General features: G+C 41.1%; 1 protein-coding gene across 1 annotated transcript in view; it reads left to right on the plus strand.

Annotated features, from left to right (window-relative positions):
• Window positions 1-17,604, plus strand: part of Htr4 (5-hydroxytryptamine receptor 4) — a 115,699-nt gene that overhangs the window by 50,995 nt on the left and 47,100 nt on the right. Inside the window, 2 exon segments of the mRNA XM_055622732.1 lie at window positions 3,875-4,000; window positions 5,242-5,442. Coding sequence (XP_055478707.1) covers window positions 3,875-4,000; window positions 5,242-5,442 — 327 coding nt within the window.

Genomic DNA, 17,604 nt, shown 5'->3' on the forward strand with positions numbered 1-17,604 from the left:
GTGTGTGTGTGTGTGTGTGTGTGTGTGTGTGTGTGTGTGTGTGTGTGTGTTGGGAATGGTGTTGGTGTCTATGACTGGGGGCGAAGGTGGATGGCTTTGGTACCCTAGCCAGTCAATGTAATCCAAGAGACACGCTCTAACTCAACGTTAGACTCTGTATCAAAGCACGGAACTAAACAAAACAAACAATAAAAGGAAACAAACAAAATCATGGAGAAACATCTCTGGCTTCCACCTATGCCCACATCGGAGAGCACGCCTCCACATACGTGTGTGCAGATATGCACATTTCTCTCCGAACACGAAGATGGCAACCTTCTAAACTACAGACAGTCCTGATCTCCCTACCCTTTATGGAACTAACACTACATATTTGCAGATGTATCTGTCTGCTCTTTGCTTTATTTTTCTTGGAGCCACACTCAGCCTACCTTAGAGTTGAATGAGTAAATATGTTAATCTACTCTTATTTCAAGTGGACTGTATCTTTTGTCAGTTAAAAAAAATTCCTTTAAAAAAAAATCTTATCCCTGGATCTTCTCCCCTTTAGGTAAAAATCTCCTGTATGTTTTCAAAGAATGCTTTGAAATACAGTGGAGAATATGCCTGCCCTTGTGGAATATTATACCTGTCCCTCAGTCAGCAAACTAGCAAGTACTTGTTATGCACTGCATATGCCCACATACCACGTTTACTCTAGGCTAGATACTTCAGGAGCACTGGAAATTGCAGTGAAAGTGTAACCAAAGACGATCTGTGAGAGGGATTTACAAATAACTGTAGAAGTTATTTCAGACAGTCAACACAATGAAGATGAGAAATGTCTGTTGGGCTACTGTGCATTACCTAAGGGTTGACATAAGCAGACAACAATGACAAGAAGCAGCCAAACTCTGAAAGCACATTTTATTTTATTTTTTTAAAACAGTTTTTATTTTTTTATATTAATCACAGGTTATTTACTTTGTATTCCAGTCGTAGCCCCTTCCCTCATTCCCTCCCAATCCCTCCCTTCCTCCCTCATCTCCTCCCTGCTCCTTTCCAAGTCCACTGATAGGGGAGGTCCTCCTTCCCTTCCATCTGACCCTAGCTTATCAGGTATCTTCAGGACTGGCTGCAAGGCCCTCGTCTTTGGCTTAGCAGGGCTGCTCCTCCCTCAGGGGGTAGGGGAAAGTCAAAGAGCCAGACATTGAGTCCATGTCAGAAATAGTCCCTGTTCCCCTTACTAAGGAACCCACTTTTTATAAAGAATGGGCATCAGCACTGGAGAGATGGTGCCGTCTCAGAAGAGTACAAGGAAAACCAACCACTATTTCCTTCTTTGCTAGGCTTTACCTCAGTTAATGTTGCTTCAGATAAAAGTAGTTTAAAAATCATTGTGTTTTTATTTGGTGGATAAATCACTGTGTTTTTATTGAATTAAATCTTCCATATTCAGTGTTTGCATTCTTGACAGATGAAACATTAGTATAGAAGCATAATTTAGATGAACAGTTCTTTTTTGGTGAATTGTTTTATATTTTATTTCTTTTCAAAATTTATTTTTTTTATTAATTATAGTTTATTCACTTTGTGTCTAGCTGTAACCCCCTCCCTCTTCCCTTCCCAATCCCAGCCCTCTTCCCTCTTCTCCTCCCATGCCCCTCCATCAGTCCAATGATAGGGGAGGTCCTCCTCCTCTTCCATCTGACCCTAGTCTATCAGGTCTCATCAGGACTGGCTTCATTGTCTTCTTGTGGACTGGTAAGGCTGCTCCCCACTCAGGGGGAGGTGATCAAAGAGCCAGCCCATGAGTTCATGTCAGAGATGGTCTCTGTTCCTAATACTGGGGAATCCTCTTGGACACTGAGCTGCCATGGGCTACATCTGAGCAGGGGTTCTAGGTTATCTCCATGTATCGTCTGTGTTTGGAGTATCAGTCTCACAAAAGACCTCTGGGCCCAGATTATTTTGGTTCTGTTGCTCTTCTTGTGCAGCTCCTGTCCTCTTCAGGTCTTTCTATCTCCCCCTTCTTTCATAAGATTCACTGCACTCCCCCCAAAGTTTGGCTATGAGTCTCAGGATCTGCTTTGGTACCCTGCAAGGTAGAGTCTTTCAGAGTCCCTCTGTGATAGGCTCCTGTTCTGTTCCCCATTTTCTCCCTCTTCTGATGTCCATTCCATTTGCCTTTCTGAATGAGGATTGAGCATCTTTCCAAGGGTCTTCCCTCTTGATTAGCTTCTTTAAGTGTACAGATTATTAGTATGTTTACCCTATATTATGTTTCTAATATCCACTTATACGAAGCATATATCATGTGTGTCTTTCTGGGATACCTCACTCAGGATGATTTTTTCTGGTTCCCACCATTTGCCAGCAAATTTCATGATTTCTTTGTTTTTAATTGCTGAGTAGTATATCATTGTATAAATGTACCTCGATTTCTGTATCCATCCCTCAGTTGAGGGACAATCCTTTTTATATGAACTCTAGTTCTAAACATTTCAGTCAAATGTAAAGAACGGCTTGTCAGCAGAGTGGAGAGGCTTACCCATTCTCTGACTTGCTAAGGATTATTGTTCCTTATTCCTATTGGCATGCTTTCTTCCGTACTTGCCTAGAGAAGAAAGTTGTAAACAGGGTAGAATACAAAAGTGAGACAACTCTGGCCACCAGGGTTCAATGCCCATTTTAATCTCTTAATTCAAGAAGTAAAGCAGGAGGAGAGACCCTGTGTTCCATGTGCTGTTAAGGAGAGAATGTCCTCTCTCAAACCAAACACTAAAGTGTTCCAATAACTTTGTTCCCCCAGTTTTCTGTGCTAACATACATATACATATGTAATTACATATATATATATATATTTGGAATATACATACATTAGAATATATAAATATACATATATGTCTCTTCTTGATAGCAATATTCCAGGGAATGAGTGGTAACTAATATATATATTAGTGGTAACTAACATATATATATATATTATATATTATAATATTGGACCATTTATGTCCCACAGTTTAAAAGCCTTTTCAAACTTCTTTAAAAGAAGTTTTTGTGATGTCATGAGCATAACTATTTCCCGAAGCTTCTGAGCAACCTGCAAATATTGTGCTTTCATTGAGAGGGAGTACTCACTTCAAATTAATAAGACAAAGTCCTGAGCTCATACTGGCAAAATAGAGTTTGTAGAGTCTGACCTTGAGCTGAGATTGAAAAGAACATGAGTGTCAAAGTGGCATAAGGTGTCAGTGAAGCAACCACAGATATGAAGTAGAAGATGACTCAGCCTCTTGTCCTGTATGTGTCACAGAACCTGAGGTCATTTGAACATCTTCCTTTTGAGCATGGCCTTTCTTCCCTAGACAGCCCACCTACAAACCACAGCTTTTGCCCAAGCTAGAATGGGATACAGAAAAGCACAGCTCTTGGTGTCATGTAGCCTTTGGTTCCAGTTACTACCATTTGTTGATCACACACCACCTCCTTCATCTGATTAAGTGAGGATGATGTATTTAGCACACACCGGTGAATAAAACAAGTGAGGGCCTTGTGTGTTTGCACTGAAGGTGAGTCAGGGGTTCAAAACAGAAATCAATCAAGTAAACACCTGAGTACTAGACAAAGTGAATCTCTGAACAAAAACTAAAACCAAAACAAAAAACCATGCAGTCAAGGCTAGTGATTTACCTTCCCAATCCTCCTCTCAGGAGGATTTTCCAGGCATCTGGGAGAGCCCATCTTGGTAAGTTTAGCTACATAATACATGCTGCTACTGCTGATTGATGATGAAGTGATCTTCCTGAAGACTGAGGGGGAGCAAATGAATTGCCTTTCCAGTGTCTCTGATGCTCCCACACATCTTTGTGTTTTGTGTTCCCATAACCCCCAGTTCCAACGAGGGTTTCGGGTCCGTGGAGAAGGTCGTGCTGCTAACATTCCTCTCGGTGGTTATCCTGATGGCCATCCTGGGCAACCTGCTGGTGATGGTGGCTGTGTGCAGGGACAGGCAGCTCAGGTGAGCAGTACAAAGGGACCTCTTAGGAAACATGGGTGTCAGAGGGATCTCTGTGTAAAGATGGATCTGAATAATTTCCATCCTAATTTATTGTGATAATGGAAAACCTAGGTGGGGACATATTTTGAAAAATAGAAAAAAGAGCACACATAATCCTACAACCCCAGCACTAACTTAGCCATAAGAGCTCCCTAGGGTACTTCCATCCTGTTTGGAATACACACACACACACACACACACACACACACACACACACACACACATGTAATGTATATACATACATTAGAATAGATATATATTTCCTCCTGCTATCAATGGTTCAGGGAATGAGAGGATAACTAAAGATTGTTTTAGGGAATAAAGACCAGATCTACCATATTTTGTACATCACCAGCCTCAACTGTGGCTATAAGTACAATCACCTGAAATGCTTTTCAAAATACTACTGTATTGGTGTTTATTTGTAAAGATATTTATATTTTAAAAGTATCAATTGTTAAAAAATCAAATTTTACTTAGCCATCATGTATCTTATGTAGCAATATTTAGTAAAAAAGGATATTATTCACCCGACGTTTTTGTCTAATTGATCTGAGTTGAACCCCGGCCACTGAGGTTTGCTAAAGTTCACCAGGAATTTCTAGTGCATAGCTTGGACGAAGTAGCATTGGCCATGAAAGAGAAGATGAGGTAGAGGTATCCCCTCCCTAAGCAAGACATTTCTCTGAGAGCAGAGAAAGCACAATGCAGAGTCGTACATGGGGTCACACCTAAGGGGTACACCAGAGGTCACCCAACAGCTGAAAATGGTACAGCTTGACACTGTCCGTGAGGGCAGCATCTTGGGATACCTCACTGAAGTGCCTAATCCAGGACCAAAGGCTTGGTGTGAAGGGGCTAGGAAACTAGGTGGGAGAGAGTGCAAGTGTGTAAATGGTTCTCAAAACACCAGTGGCCTCTGGTCAGGCCAGAAGGGCCGGAAGAGAGAAGGAGAGAGGGCTTTGGGCATGACTTGGGTCTGGAAAGGACAGAAAAAGCAGGAGCACAGAGAATCTCCTCATTCATGGTGCGGAAGGGAAAATGGAATCTCGCGGATTATGTTTAATGCGTGACTTTTCTTTCCTTTTCTACCTCCCTTCTTACCTTCCTTCCACTCTCCGCAATTCTTCCCTCACTCTTTCTTCCCACCTTCTTTCCCACATCCTTCTCCTGCCACCTTGCTTATACCTTTTCACTCACAGGAAAATAAAAACCAATTATTTCATTGTGTCTCTTGCCTTTGCCGATTTGCTGGTTTCGGTGCTGGTGATGCCCTTTGGTGCCATTGAGCTGGTCCAAGACATCTGGATTTACGGGGAGATGTTCTGCCTGGTCCGGACCTCTCTGGATGTCCTGCTTACCACAGCATCAATTTTTCACCTGTGCTGCATTTCACTGGATAGGTAAGAGCAGAGTGATCTGCAGAGCGGGTGCATTTGACACCAGCGACCCAGTAAATATTACCCAGTGTCTTTCTTTCCTTCCTAAATGACCACACAAAATTAGTTCCAGACAGACAGATGTTGGGAACTCAGTGATTCGTGTACCAGGGCAGTCCTTGTGGAAGGATCCTTCTCAGCCAAGTGCTCTCAGAGATACTGAAGACCCAAAGGTTGGCACTGTCCAGTAATTGCTTGTGTAGAGTTTACTGTGCAGATAGGTATCCTCAGCCAGTTCATTTCCTGTTTTATACCGATGGCAGAAACAAAAAGGTCAAAGGATCCAGGTGGCGAGAATTAGTGCATCTGCTCAGGAGGTTATGCGCCAGTTCAGAATGATATCACTCTGTGCTCAGACATAACCTTCTCCTTAAATATGGCCATCTAATAAGGTCTAGCTAAGTTCATGTGATAGTGGGGTTTTTTTCCTAGAAAGTTATGAAGTCGATAATAAAACCTCCAATAATTGCTTTTTTTTAAAATTCCAGTTTCTCATTTCATCCCTAATGTAAATTGTGCGTGTTTGTTTTCATACTGTAGGATGGCTGATGGTTCTGACCTTTGCCTCATTTGTTGGGATGTATGTTTATCAGCCCTCTCCACTGTCTAATTTCTCATCATTCTCAGGGAATAACTGATGAAAGGAAATACTTTAAAAGTCTGATAACTGAGAGCATATGTGGCTTAGGGACTAAAACCCAGAAGGAAATGTAAGATGAAAACATCATGAGCTTATACTGTCAGGGATAGCATCTCACTCTCTCTCCAACCATCCACAGACCTAATTCCCCTGCCTTGGGAGAGACGCATCTCTTAAACTGAGGACTTGGAAAAACAGTCAACCAAAGTTAGAGTATGCTATAGAGCCAAAATATTTGCTTTTAAACAGTAAAATGATGGTTTCTTGGAAAATTACTCATCTAGGGCGGGTCCTTAAGAACCGAAACCTGCTGTGACAACAGCAGATTCACTTCCTGTCTCATGAAGGCATTGATTGCAATGGCAGGTGTGACAGCCTCCACTGTTAAAATCACTCTTTGTTTTCTGACAAGAACACAATGTTGAATTGCCTAGATTCTGTGACTGTAAAATGAAACTCCACTGCATAGCTATAAAGAGAGGTGCATAACTGAACCAGTGGCCAACTGTAAGAGCCACCATGTGTCATAATTAGAAATTTGTGTGTCTTAGCTTGTTTATAATTGGATGTCCACATGTGAAACACATATTAAAGACAGTATATACTATATGAAATTCCAGAAAATAAAATGTGAGAGAGCAGAAAACACAGTGAAATCCTAGAGTGTAACTTATATCTGATGATTGTTATAATGATCCGTGAGACTAGACATAATACAGAATCTTGGGAAAAAGCAAGGCTAGGAATAAAGGGAAGCTGGGAGTCAGTGAGATTTGGAAAAAGCAGGGGAAGAAAATGAGCCATGCATGGAATTAAAATAGAAGAAAATTCATCTTTTTGCTGTAGATTGCAGACTCTGGCCAGCCCTAAGACAAATGCTAAAATAAAGGTATTCTATGGGGAAAGGGCTGGCTTCTGATTTCCAGATTTAAGCTCATCTTCCCTCATAAGCATTTCCTCAAGTAGGCTCAGGACTTAGTGAAGCAGTTAAGAATTGGACATTACTACTCAGCAATTAAAAACAAGGAAATCATGAATTTGCTGACAAATAGTGGGAACTAGAAAAGATATCCTGAGTGAGGTATCCCAGAAGCAAAAGGACACATGGTATGTACTCACTTATAAGTAGATATTAGACATATAATATAAGATAATCATACTAAAATCTGTACACCTAAGGAAGCTAATCAAGAAGAGGGACCCTGGGTAATATGCTCAATCTTCATTCAAAAAGTCAGTCTTCATTCAATCTTCATTCAATCAAATCCAATCTTCATTCAAAAATGGACGGATAAAGGAAGAGGGAGAAAACAAGAAACAGGACAGGAGCCTATCACAGAGGGACTCTGAAAAACTCTAACCAGCAGGGTAACAAAACATATGCTGAGACTCATAGCCAAACTTTGGGCACAGTGCAGGGAATCTTATGAAAAAAAGGGGGAGAGAGAAAGACCTGGAGAGGACAGGAGCTCCATAAGGAGAGCAACAGAACCAAAAAATCTGGGCCCAGGGGTCTTTTGTGAGACTGATACTCCAAACAGGGACCATTCATGGAGATAACCTAGAACCCCTGCTCAGATGTAGCCCATGGCAGCTCAGTGCCCAAGGGGGTTCCCCAGTATTAGGAACAGGGACTGTCTCTGACATGCACTCATGGGCTGGCTCTTTGATCACCTCCATCTGAGGGGGGTGCAGCCTTACTAGTCCACAGAGGAAGACAATGAAGCCAGTCCTGATGAGACCTGATAGACCAGGGTCAGATGGAAGGAGAGGAGAACCTCCCCTATCAGTGGACTGGGGGAGGGGCATGGGAGAAGAAGAGGGAGGGAGAGTGGGTTTGGGAGGGAAGGGAGAGGGGGGCTACAGCTGGGATAAAAACTGAATAAACTATAATTAATAAAAATAAAGGAAAAAAGGAAAAAATAAAATAAAATCTCCTTGGAAAAAAAAAAGAATTGGACATTAAAAGCTGTTAGCAGTTATGACTTGGCCATTAATCTGGGTGCAGTGGTACATGCCTGTAATCCCAGCACTCAGGGAGCAGAGGCAGGGGGAATCTCTGCGAGTTCGAGGCCAGCCTGGCCTACAAAGAGAGACCAGGACAGACAGCCGAGGCTACATAGAGAAACCCTGTCTCAAAAAAAAAAAAAAAAAACAAGAAGCAAATAAACAAATGAGACAAAACAAAACCAACCAATCAAAACAAAAGAGCTGGCCATTAAAAGCTATCTGTTTTAACATTTGAGATTTATCTCTAAATTTCAGCTCTGTCAGTTTTTGCCTCTGAGATTGGCGGTGAGTTAATAGCCTTTCTGAGCCCCAGTTTTCTTTCTTTCATAAAATGGAGGACAAAGAACTGTTGCTGTGGGACTGAAGTTAGTTAGGAACAGATGGACTAACCTACCTGTCAGGGATGATTGTCCACTGTGACTCAGGTCTGCTGGTAGTAGAAGATGCTAACCAAGCACTTCATCATCTTTCTTACCAAGACTTGACTTTTCTTATGACATCAATGCATCCTCTAATTGTTCTCCTAACGTTGCTTTATCCGTCTGTTTTCACTTAACAAGCTCAAGCAAGTGGCCAACTTTCAGAAAGGCTACTCTGAGCACTGCCACTTGTCTGGAACTTTTCAATAGTTACTTCTTGCTTTAGGGCACAGTCACGCTGATTGATGTAGAGAATTTTAAATTTTAATTAATTTTCAATTCAACTTAATTTATTTAGAATTTCATATCTAAGTATTGTATTGACAGTATTCCTATCCCGCCATCTCCCTACTTCAATTCCTCCTATGTCCTGCGCCCCCCCCCCATGCTCCTCACCTTGTTGAGTCCATTCAGTGTTACTCATACATTTTTATGTTTAAGGCTAATGACTTGACATTGGATAACCTTTGGAGGGCTCATCTCTGGAGAAGAAAGATTCTCATCCTCTCAGCAATCACTGACTGCTTGTTGCTTTTCTGCTGAGGATGGAGCCATGTGAGAATTCTCCATCTATATTGGGTTACCAGTTGCTGCTATAAGTGTAGGGGTCTTCTTAAGTCAACTGTATTGCTGAGATTTTATGGCTATAGTAGCTTCATTGTTTTACACACACACACACACACACACACACACACACACACACACACACACATATACCACAGTCTTGCAGGAGATATCCTGGTCTTCTGAACCTTACAGTCTCTCAGCCACATCTCCTACAACATTCTCTGATCCTTGAGTACAGATGTCGCATTTTAGATATATTGATTGGGGTTGGATCCCCATGGTCTGTGAGTTCTCTATATCTTAATCATCTACTAAAAAATGAACAGCCTTCAGCCTTCTCTTATGAGAAGGTGAGAGCTACATTTATCTGTGGATAGAAGGATGGGTCTTTAGAATGCAGTAAGAAAATTTACAGGTAAATTTACAGGGTAAGTAGCTGTAGTAGGTTTTCTTTTAGAGTCCTTTAGAGTTCTTTTATCAACCATGGGTAGTTGGGTAGGTTTGCAATGTGGTTGTAGTTTACCCCCAAGATGTACCTCTCTTGAACCCTGGAGGATATCTTGCCATGCTGGCCTTTATTGTGGCATCCAGGCTTGGCAGTTGTGTAGGGATATTGATTGTTACTCTTCCTTAGAAGATTGCATGTCGCCCTCTGATACTGTGAGAGTCATTCTTCAGGCTGAAGGCTTCTCTATCATATCTACTTTGATTTCTGTGTTTGTAATGTGTGTGTTTCCAGCAGCAGGGTTTTACTTTCACATTCTGGTGGGAAACCAAGGGCAATGGCAATAAGCTCTATTGCTTCGTGGAGTTTCTTGGACTATGTTGACCAAGGACTTGAAGGGAAGTTTCCTAGCATGCCTAGCACTTGGGGTTTGTTAGATGATCTATGGCTCTTGGGAGAACATTATTATTGCAGGTAGTATAATTTCATTTAAATAATATGTATGTTATGAATTACATATTACATATGAATTTTAAGTAAATATAGTTTTCCCTATAGCTTTTTCAAACATATTGGTGTTATTTGTCCCTCCTCTCTCCACAAATAAAGTTTTTCTTTATTTTTTCTATATTTCCCCTCATTGCACCTATTATTCCTCTGTGTAACATATTTGGAGCATCCTTACCAGTCCATAGAGAAAGACAATGAAGCCAGTCCTGATGAGACCTGATAGACTAGGGTCAGATGAAAGGGAAGGAAGACCTCCCCTATCATTGGACTGGGGGAGGGCATAGGAGAAGAAGAGGGAGAGAGGGTGGGATTAGGAGGGGAGAGGGAGGGCTATGGCTGGGATACAAAGTGAATAAAATGTAATTAATATAAAAAATAAAAATTAAAAAAAGAAATTTTAATTTAAATGTATTTTTTATAATTTATTTTATATCCCATTGTAGTCCCCTCCCTTGTCTCCTCCCAGTTCCACCTTCCCTCCCTCTTCTCCCCTATTCCACTCTCCTAATGCTCAGAAAGGGAAAGCCCTCCTCCCATTCTATCTGACCCCAGCCTATCAAGTCTCATTAGAACTGTCTGTATCCTCTTCCTCTGTAGTCTGGCAAGGCCTCCCTGACAGGATAAAGTGATCAAAGAGCAGGCAAAAAGTCCACGTCGGAGACAGGCCCTGCTCCTCTTATTAGGAGACCGACATGCAGACTGAGCTGCCTGTAGACTACATCTGAACACGGGCCCTCTCCATGCATGGTTCTTGGTTGGTGCACCAGTCTCTGCAGGCCTCCCCTGGGCCCAGATTTGTTGGCTCTGTTAGTCTTCTTGTGGAGCTTCTGTCCCCTCTGGGTCTTTCTATCTCCCCACTTTTCAATAGGACTCCCTGCACTCTGCCCAAAGTTTGGCTGTGAGTCTTAGCATCTGCTTGAATCCCCAGCAGGGAAGAGTCTTTTAGAGGACTTCTATGGCTCCTGTCCTGTAATGTATTTTGATCTTATTCACCCCAACTCTTCCTAGACCTACCCCTACCTCCCAAATTTATGTCCCCCTTCAAAATAGCCTATCAGCTCCAATATGTGCTGCTTAAATATTCCTAATTGTGGTGCCAAGCACTGGAGGATGGCAGGCCTTCCAGGAACCATGCCCTTAAAGAAAACTGGCTCTCCCACCACGAGAAGGCATCAACTGTCCATAGTTCCTCAGGTAAGTGTGGAGGCTCACCTTCCCACTCTGTGCTAGAATGTCAACTGGTTTGGTCTTAGGCAAATCCTATGCAAGCAATCAAAGCTGCTCTGAATTTATGAATGCAGTGGTCCTGTCACATGCAGAAGGTACTACTTTTCTCTAATCTCTGGTTCTTAGGTATTTCTGTCCCTCTTCTGCTACGGTCTCTGAGCCTTTGTGTGTGTGTGCGTGTGTGTGGCGTGCATGTGTGTGTTGTCATAGATGTTTGTTGTGGCTGAGCACCCTGCTGACACTTATTCTCTGCACTTTGACCAGTTGTTAGTTTGTGTGTTAACCACTCTTCACTGCACAGAGAATTTATTTCTGATGTGTGTGAGTCAACAGTTGATGAGTAAAGCTTTTTCACTCTCTTATTTTCTCTCCCTACCTCAAGCTTTTCTTCATGCCCTTCTCCAGGCTTGTCTCTAGGTTCTGGCTACCTTGACCTTTCTTGTCTACCATTGCTTTCCAGGCATTGGCTCCTCTCTGTGCCTAGAGAGCTCCTTTGTCCTCTCTGTGACTTTTGGAATTTAGCTCAGTCCTATCTTCCTTGCAGCAGAAATCATCTCTGAGCTCCTCAGACAGATTCTTTGTAGAACTCCCTGCATTTTTTATTAAACGCACAAATTTCTCACACAGTCTTTTTTTTCTCCCTGTGGGAGAAGGCTCTGCATTATGAACAAGGATGAGAAAATGTTTGAACCCATGGAATTTGCATTTAATGACACCTTTGACAATTAAACAGTAGTTGCACATAAATATTTTTTAGGTATTTGTCAAATCTTTATTTTCTTTTCCATAATGCACACCAGAAGCTTTCATGTCACAAGGAAGGCGAGACTAGGCAGTTTTTGTCTTGTTTTGCTTTTCTTTGCTTTCAGCACTTTCCTATCCCAAGTGATATCCTCACTGAGTGGGAAGTCCATCCTGAACATTGCGGGTAACGACTTGCCTTGAAGAACATGGTTTTATTTATCACCTAGATTCGTTCTGCCTTTGTAGGGTCCCTCCTGGTCTCACGTTTGAGCTGGCTCAAGGCAGAGCCTGGGGGTGGGGTGGTGGGTACGATACCCCTGTCATCTGGGTGAGTCCGGATAAGACACAGTGCCCTCCCACCTCAAGCTGTTGTCAGTGTCCTAGGACAGGATAGAGCCTTTGAAGATGGAGACTCATGTTGATTCTTAATTCTTGCCCAGATTGTTGACTCCCGGACACAGTAAAAACGCAGAACGCTTTTAATATTAAATATCCATTTCCACATCTACAATTCTCAGGCTTCTTGTTACTTTGACAAATGAATCATATTACTGAAAATTTTAAACAACTTCAAAACTATAATTAAGATGTTTCATATAGTCTGAATCATGAGCGTTCAAACACTGTATTGTCCGAGGTTCTGTGGTGAATGAAAAGCAACCACGTAGATATTAAAAAAAAATGCTACTTTTGAAATGAAGCCATCAAAACTCTTGGCAAATAGAATATGCTGAGAAGTGTAACTGTTATTTGAGCAAAAGCAAGTTTCAGATTTAAATGTTTGTCACAAGTCCGCTCATCAAATAAATGCATATATGTATATATCTGAACATATACTATGAAAAAATATTGAAGGAGGGAAGGGGAGAGAGGCTGATTGAACAACCATGAAGAGGTTTCCTTCACACTTATCTTGTTTAATCCCACATCAGTCTGTGACCTTGTGCTTGCTCCATTCTGTCATTTCCTTTTCTTATCACAAGATTAAAATAACAATAGTATCTGAGCATTTTAAAAAATGCCACCAATATGCAAGCATGACATAAAGATGTTCCCCACAGCATGCCTGTGAGGACATCTGTCACATTGAAGTAAGCACTGTGAACACTAGGCACCTGTCAACTTATGTCATGAGCAATAAATGCATTTGCTCTTGTAGCTATTTTGAGTTTATGTTTTAGTGGTTTTAAAAAGAAGGCTTTGTCTGTACAAATGACAATGGATAAGCTGAATGTAACTATTCTCCCCAACTTGCTTATTTCATGACCCATTAGTAAGCACCCTTTCTGCAATAAATAATAGAAACTGAAGTGATGGACCACTTAGATGAAAAATCTGGCATCAGGCATAGATTTCTAGAAAGATATGAACAATTTTTTTATTAAATTTTATTTTTTATATTAATTACAATTTATTCACTTTTTATCCAGGCTGTAGCCCCCTCTCTCATTCCCTTCAACTCCTCCCTCCCTCATCTCCTCCCATGCCCCTCTCCAAGTCCACTGATAGGGGAGGTCCTTCTCCCCTTCCATCTGACCCTGGCTTGTCAGGTCTCATCAGGACTGGCAGCATTGTCCTGATATGAACAATTTTATTCTGTGTGCCTCTCTCTAACTTTACTCTCTTCTTGTTTTCCATCTGTATTTTTTCCTGTTCTCTATACTTTTTTCTCTCTTTATAGTGCTCCATGTTGTTCTTACTCTCTCTCTGCCTTGAATTATTGTTGAATTTATTCTCAAACTGGTTTTTCCTGGGGGGGGGGGGCATTGGCAACAAAAGTCTGAAACACAGGAAGAGCTCTGAAACACAGGAAAAGAACACTACCTACTATATATAAATGTTGGAGTCACACATTCCTCATAGCTGCTCACCATGGTATGGGGATGACATCTTTTTAAGATTTTAATTTTAATTTTCACAATTTATTCATTATATATCTCGATTGAATCCCCCCTCCCTCAGCTCCTCTCAGCCCCTCTCCTTACCTCTTCCCCTTATCCCCTTCCCTAGTCCACTGAAAGGGGAAGTTCTTCTTTGCCATCTGCCCACAGCTTATCAAGACTCATCAGGACTGCCTGGATCCTCTTCCTCTGTGGCCTGGTAAGGCCACATCACCAGGAACAAGCCACCTTTTTTTTTTCTGAGTAAAGGCGGGGCTCTATGACCACCATCTTCACTGAAAACATGCAGTAATGGAGCTTTGCAGTTCCACTAGCAACTGGCGTGCTGTAGAGAGTTGAGACTTGAACTTCTCCCAGGCTAGCTGGAGGCTTAGAGGTGTCTTTTGGAGTACCCACAGCCAGATGAGAGCAGAGTCATCCCCTGGTTTCTTCTACATTGACCAATTATGCCTTCATTTTTCTACTGGGTTCTCAAGCTATACTTTTTAAGACTTAGCTGTTCTAATTCTGTTTCTTTGAACATGTTTGCAACCTATTTGCAACCTATCTTGTATTTGGCCTTAAATACAACTGCCTCTAAGAGCCTATTTTACTTTATTGAAGAGACCATTACCTGTAAGGATGACACTATTTTCCCTTTGCTCTGGATTTTCAACCGTCTCCTGCCATCCAGAAACCGGATACACTCTATCTGCAAAACCCTCGACAGGTTTTCTTTGAAATAAATTTTCTTGTTAAACATATTCTTCTGACTCTGGGGCTGCGTATTTCATCTTGTGCAAGAGATAAGTTGTCTGTATCACTCAATGATCTCCCTGGAGCATAACTAAATGGTGAATGTATAAACCAAATGTGTCAGTCACTGTGAACTTGTGTCCCACATTTCCACTTGTCTTCCCAATAAAGCTGAGTAATTTCTGCGGGGAAAGTGAATGAGAGTTGCTTCTTTCCAGATGCACTTTACAGCCAGGCTCAGGCGTTGTTCCTAACCATTACATTTGTTGAGTTGGATTTCATAGCAGAGTGTAGCTGTGGTTTTTATATTCATTTCATCAAATATTCATGGAGTGCTTGCTACTTCCCAGGAGCTCCTCTGGACACTGGGACTGCGCTGCTGAATGACAGGAAAGGCTCCGAATCACAGCACTTTTAGTAGAGCGCTGGAGCTTAGTGTTACCAAATGGGAGGCTTCAACTTGTGGTAAAATTACTGACAGTTGAAAGGAAATAAAAGTAAATCCCAAAATCTGTTGGGGCATGTTATTATTCTCCATGACAGGGAAAGTGCTCAGGAGGTTAGGCTGAAACTAGGCCCTGAAACTATAAGCTAACAGCATATTTTAGCCTTTGGTTTTTTCTTAACATTTGCGTGGGCCATTACATATAAGCATGACATCTCATCTTGGCCTATTTTTTTTTTTTGCCAGTTTCTCCCTAATTATGAATGTGAAAAGAGCCAGTTCTGTGTCATCAGCTTTGTACTCTGGCTGCAGGTATACAGAACAGCTGTTCCACACATGTACAGCTGAATGACGGGTGCTCTGTAAGGTGCCTTTGTATTTTGTTATGATTTTGGTGTTGTTTTTATTCTCTTCTGAAGAATTTTACATAAGAAAAAATGGGTAAGAATGTAGCCTGGGATATTAGACTGCACAGATACATCTCAGCTTGAACAAGTATGAGATTCATCATCTTGGATAAGCTACTTAATGTTCTGTATTTTACCACGTTTACAGAATTATGTCACTGATAGTAGTTTTCCCTGGGAGTCTGGGAGAGTTGAGTGACATGAATGAGTATATGTACAGTGCATAAGCAGGTACCACACACCTAAATCATCTAAATGATTTTAACCTTATGATTAGCCTTGGGAATTTTCCAAATCCAAGGACCTAGTGACTTCTGTGGGTGGTTTTTCTCTTCAGCCCAAAAGCCATTTGTTGTTTGAGAGTTGAGTTGTTTCCCAGCCCTATGTGGCTTCTCTCTTTCTTTTGAAGAACTTGTTTATCTGGTGGCTCACTTGTACCTTTATTTTTGCCCTCTCAGTTTAGCTCTGGGTTCCTGTCTACTTGCCTGTAAAGAAGAGTACCTTCAGCATCTTTGTATTTCTCTCAAACCCAATAGGCTCAAAGTGAAAATTTCCATCAGACCTGAATAATCTTTTCTATTTGGTACCTCAAAGGATGCAAAGCATTGCCTTGCAGTTACAATCATTGGCTACAAAACAGGACCTGCCTCTTTCCACACAGACGTACTTCAATCAGTGTGTGGCATATGCTGCAGATATTTCAAGTATTAGAGAAGAAAGTGGCAATTATAACATAGTTAGAGAAACACTATGTAAAATCAGCAATGGTAAAAAATGATGTAGAAGAGGGAAGCCCGTTCTTGATTTGTGGAAAAGAACACATTCAGAGGTCTGACCAAAAATACGGCTGGACCACTGCATGGAGGAAGGACTACTACTCATCCAGCAACCCTAGACACGATATAAACAAACAAGCAAACATACACATATATATTACAGATAGATAGATAGATAGATTGATAGATAGATAGATTGCTAGATAGATAGATGATTGCTAGATAGATAGATGACAGATACTTGATAGATATAGGTAGAGATAGATACAGATGATGTAGATATAGACACAGATAAAGATAATATCCCTGTTTATACTGTTATGATTAGGTGTGAGTACAGAACATTGACCCCAGAACTTGTAAACAACAGTATATATTACATTGTATATGCAATAAACTCCATCATTCACAGCCACTTACCTATAGGGAACAGCTTGTTTAGTTTTCTGTCTCTTAGACTCAACTACTAAGAGAGATGCTGGCCCAAGTGTTTTCATATTATTTGGTAAATAGCTTAGGATATATGTGTATGTACTGGGAACTTCCTATATTTTCAACATACCATATCATTAGTTTTCACAGTAAGTGGAATGTATAGCATCATCGTCCTGCTTTACAGATAAGGGAACTGTCTTGGAGAGGGTCAATGGCTAGCTCTAAGACTAGAGGGAATAATAGTAAGGCAAAAGAAGTCAGTGCTCAAATGTGAGGAGAACACATAGAGTTCACTGCTAAGGTCTTTGCTAATTGTGAAATTCCAGGATTTGTTCTGAGCGCTTCTCCTTTACCTGTAGTTAGAGCACAGGGGATGAGAAGGTAGAATTTTCCTTAATTGCAGGGGTGGTGAAGGGATTAGCATAGGGCTTAAAATACACTGCTGTCTTCCAAGAGTTGTCAAAGTATATTGTGTCCCTAGAGACATTTAAAAGCAATTAGATCCCACATTTGCATGTGGCTGTGGTTTGAGAAGCTGCAGGTTGTCACCAAAGGAGACTTTAATGGAGTTTTATGAGCAAACTTGGAAATGTTCAAGTAAGAACTTACTTTGCAAACACCTTTGTTACCTTCGAGTTAATTCTGACCATCTGGAACCTAATTTGTCATTAGAACATTTATCAAGTCACTTTGTAAAAATATTTTTGGTTTAATAGAAAACAATCTATGAGTGGCTAAAGTAGAGACATTATATATTAGTCTACTCCTGAGATGACCCCCAATTCTGTTTGCTAAGCAGCATCTATTTAGCCTGAGAATCAATAATCCTTCTCTTTTTTTTCTTGTAATTCTCTTCTTTCAAAGA

Source organism: Psammomys obesus, unplaced genomic scaffold (genome assembly GCF_907164565.1).
Source record: "Psammomys obesus unplaced genomic scaffold, mPsaObe1.curated_primary_1811, whole genome shotgun sequence".
Taxonomy (NCBI): Eukaryota; Metazoa; Chordata; class Mammalia; order Rodentia; family Muridae; genus Psammomys; species Psammomys obesus.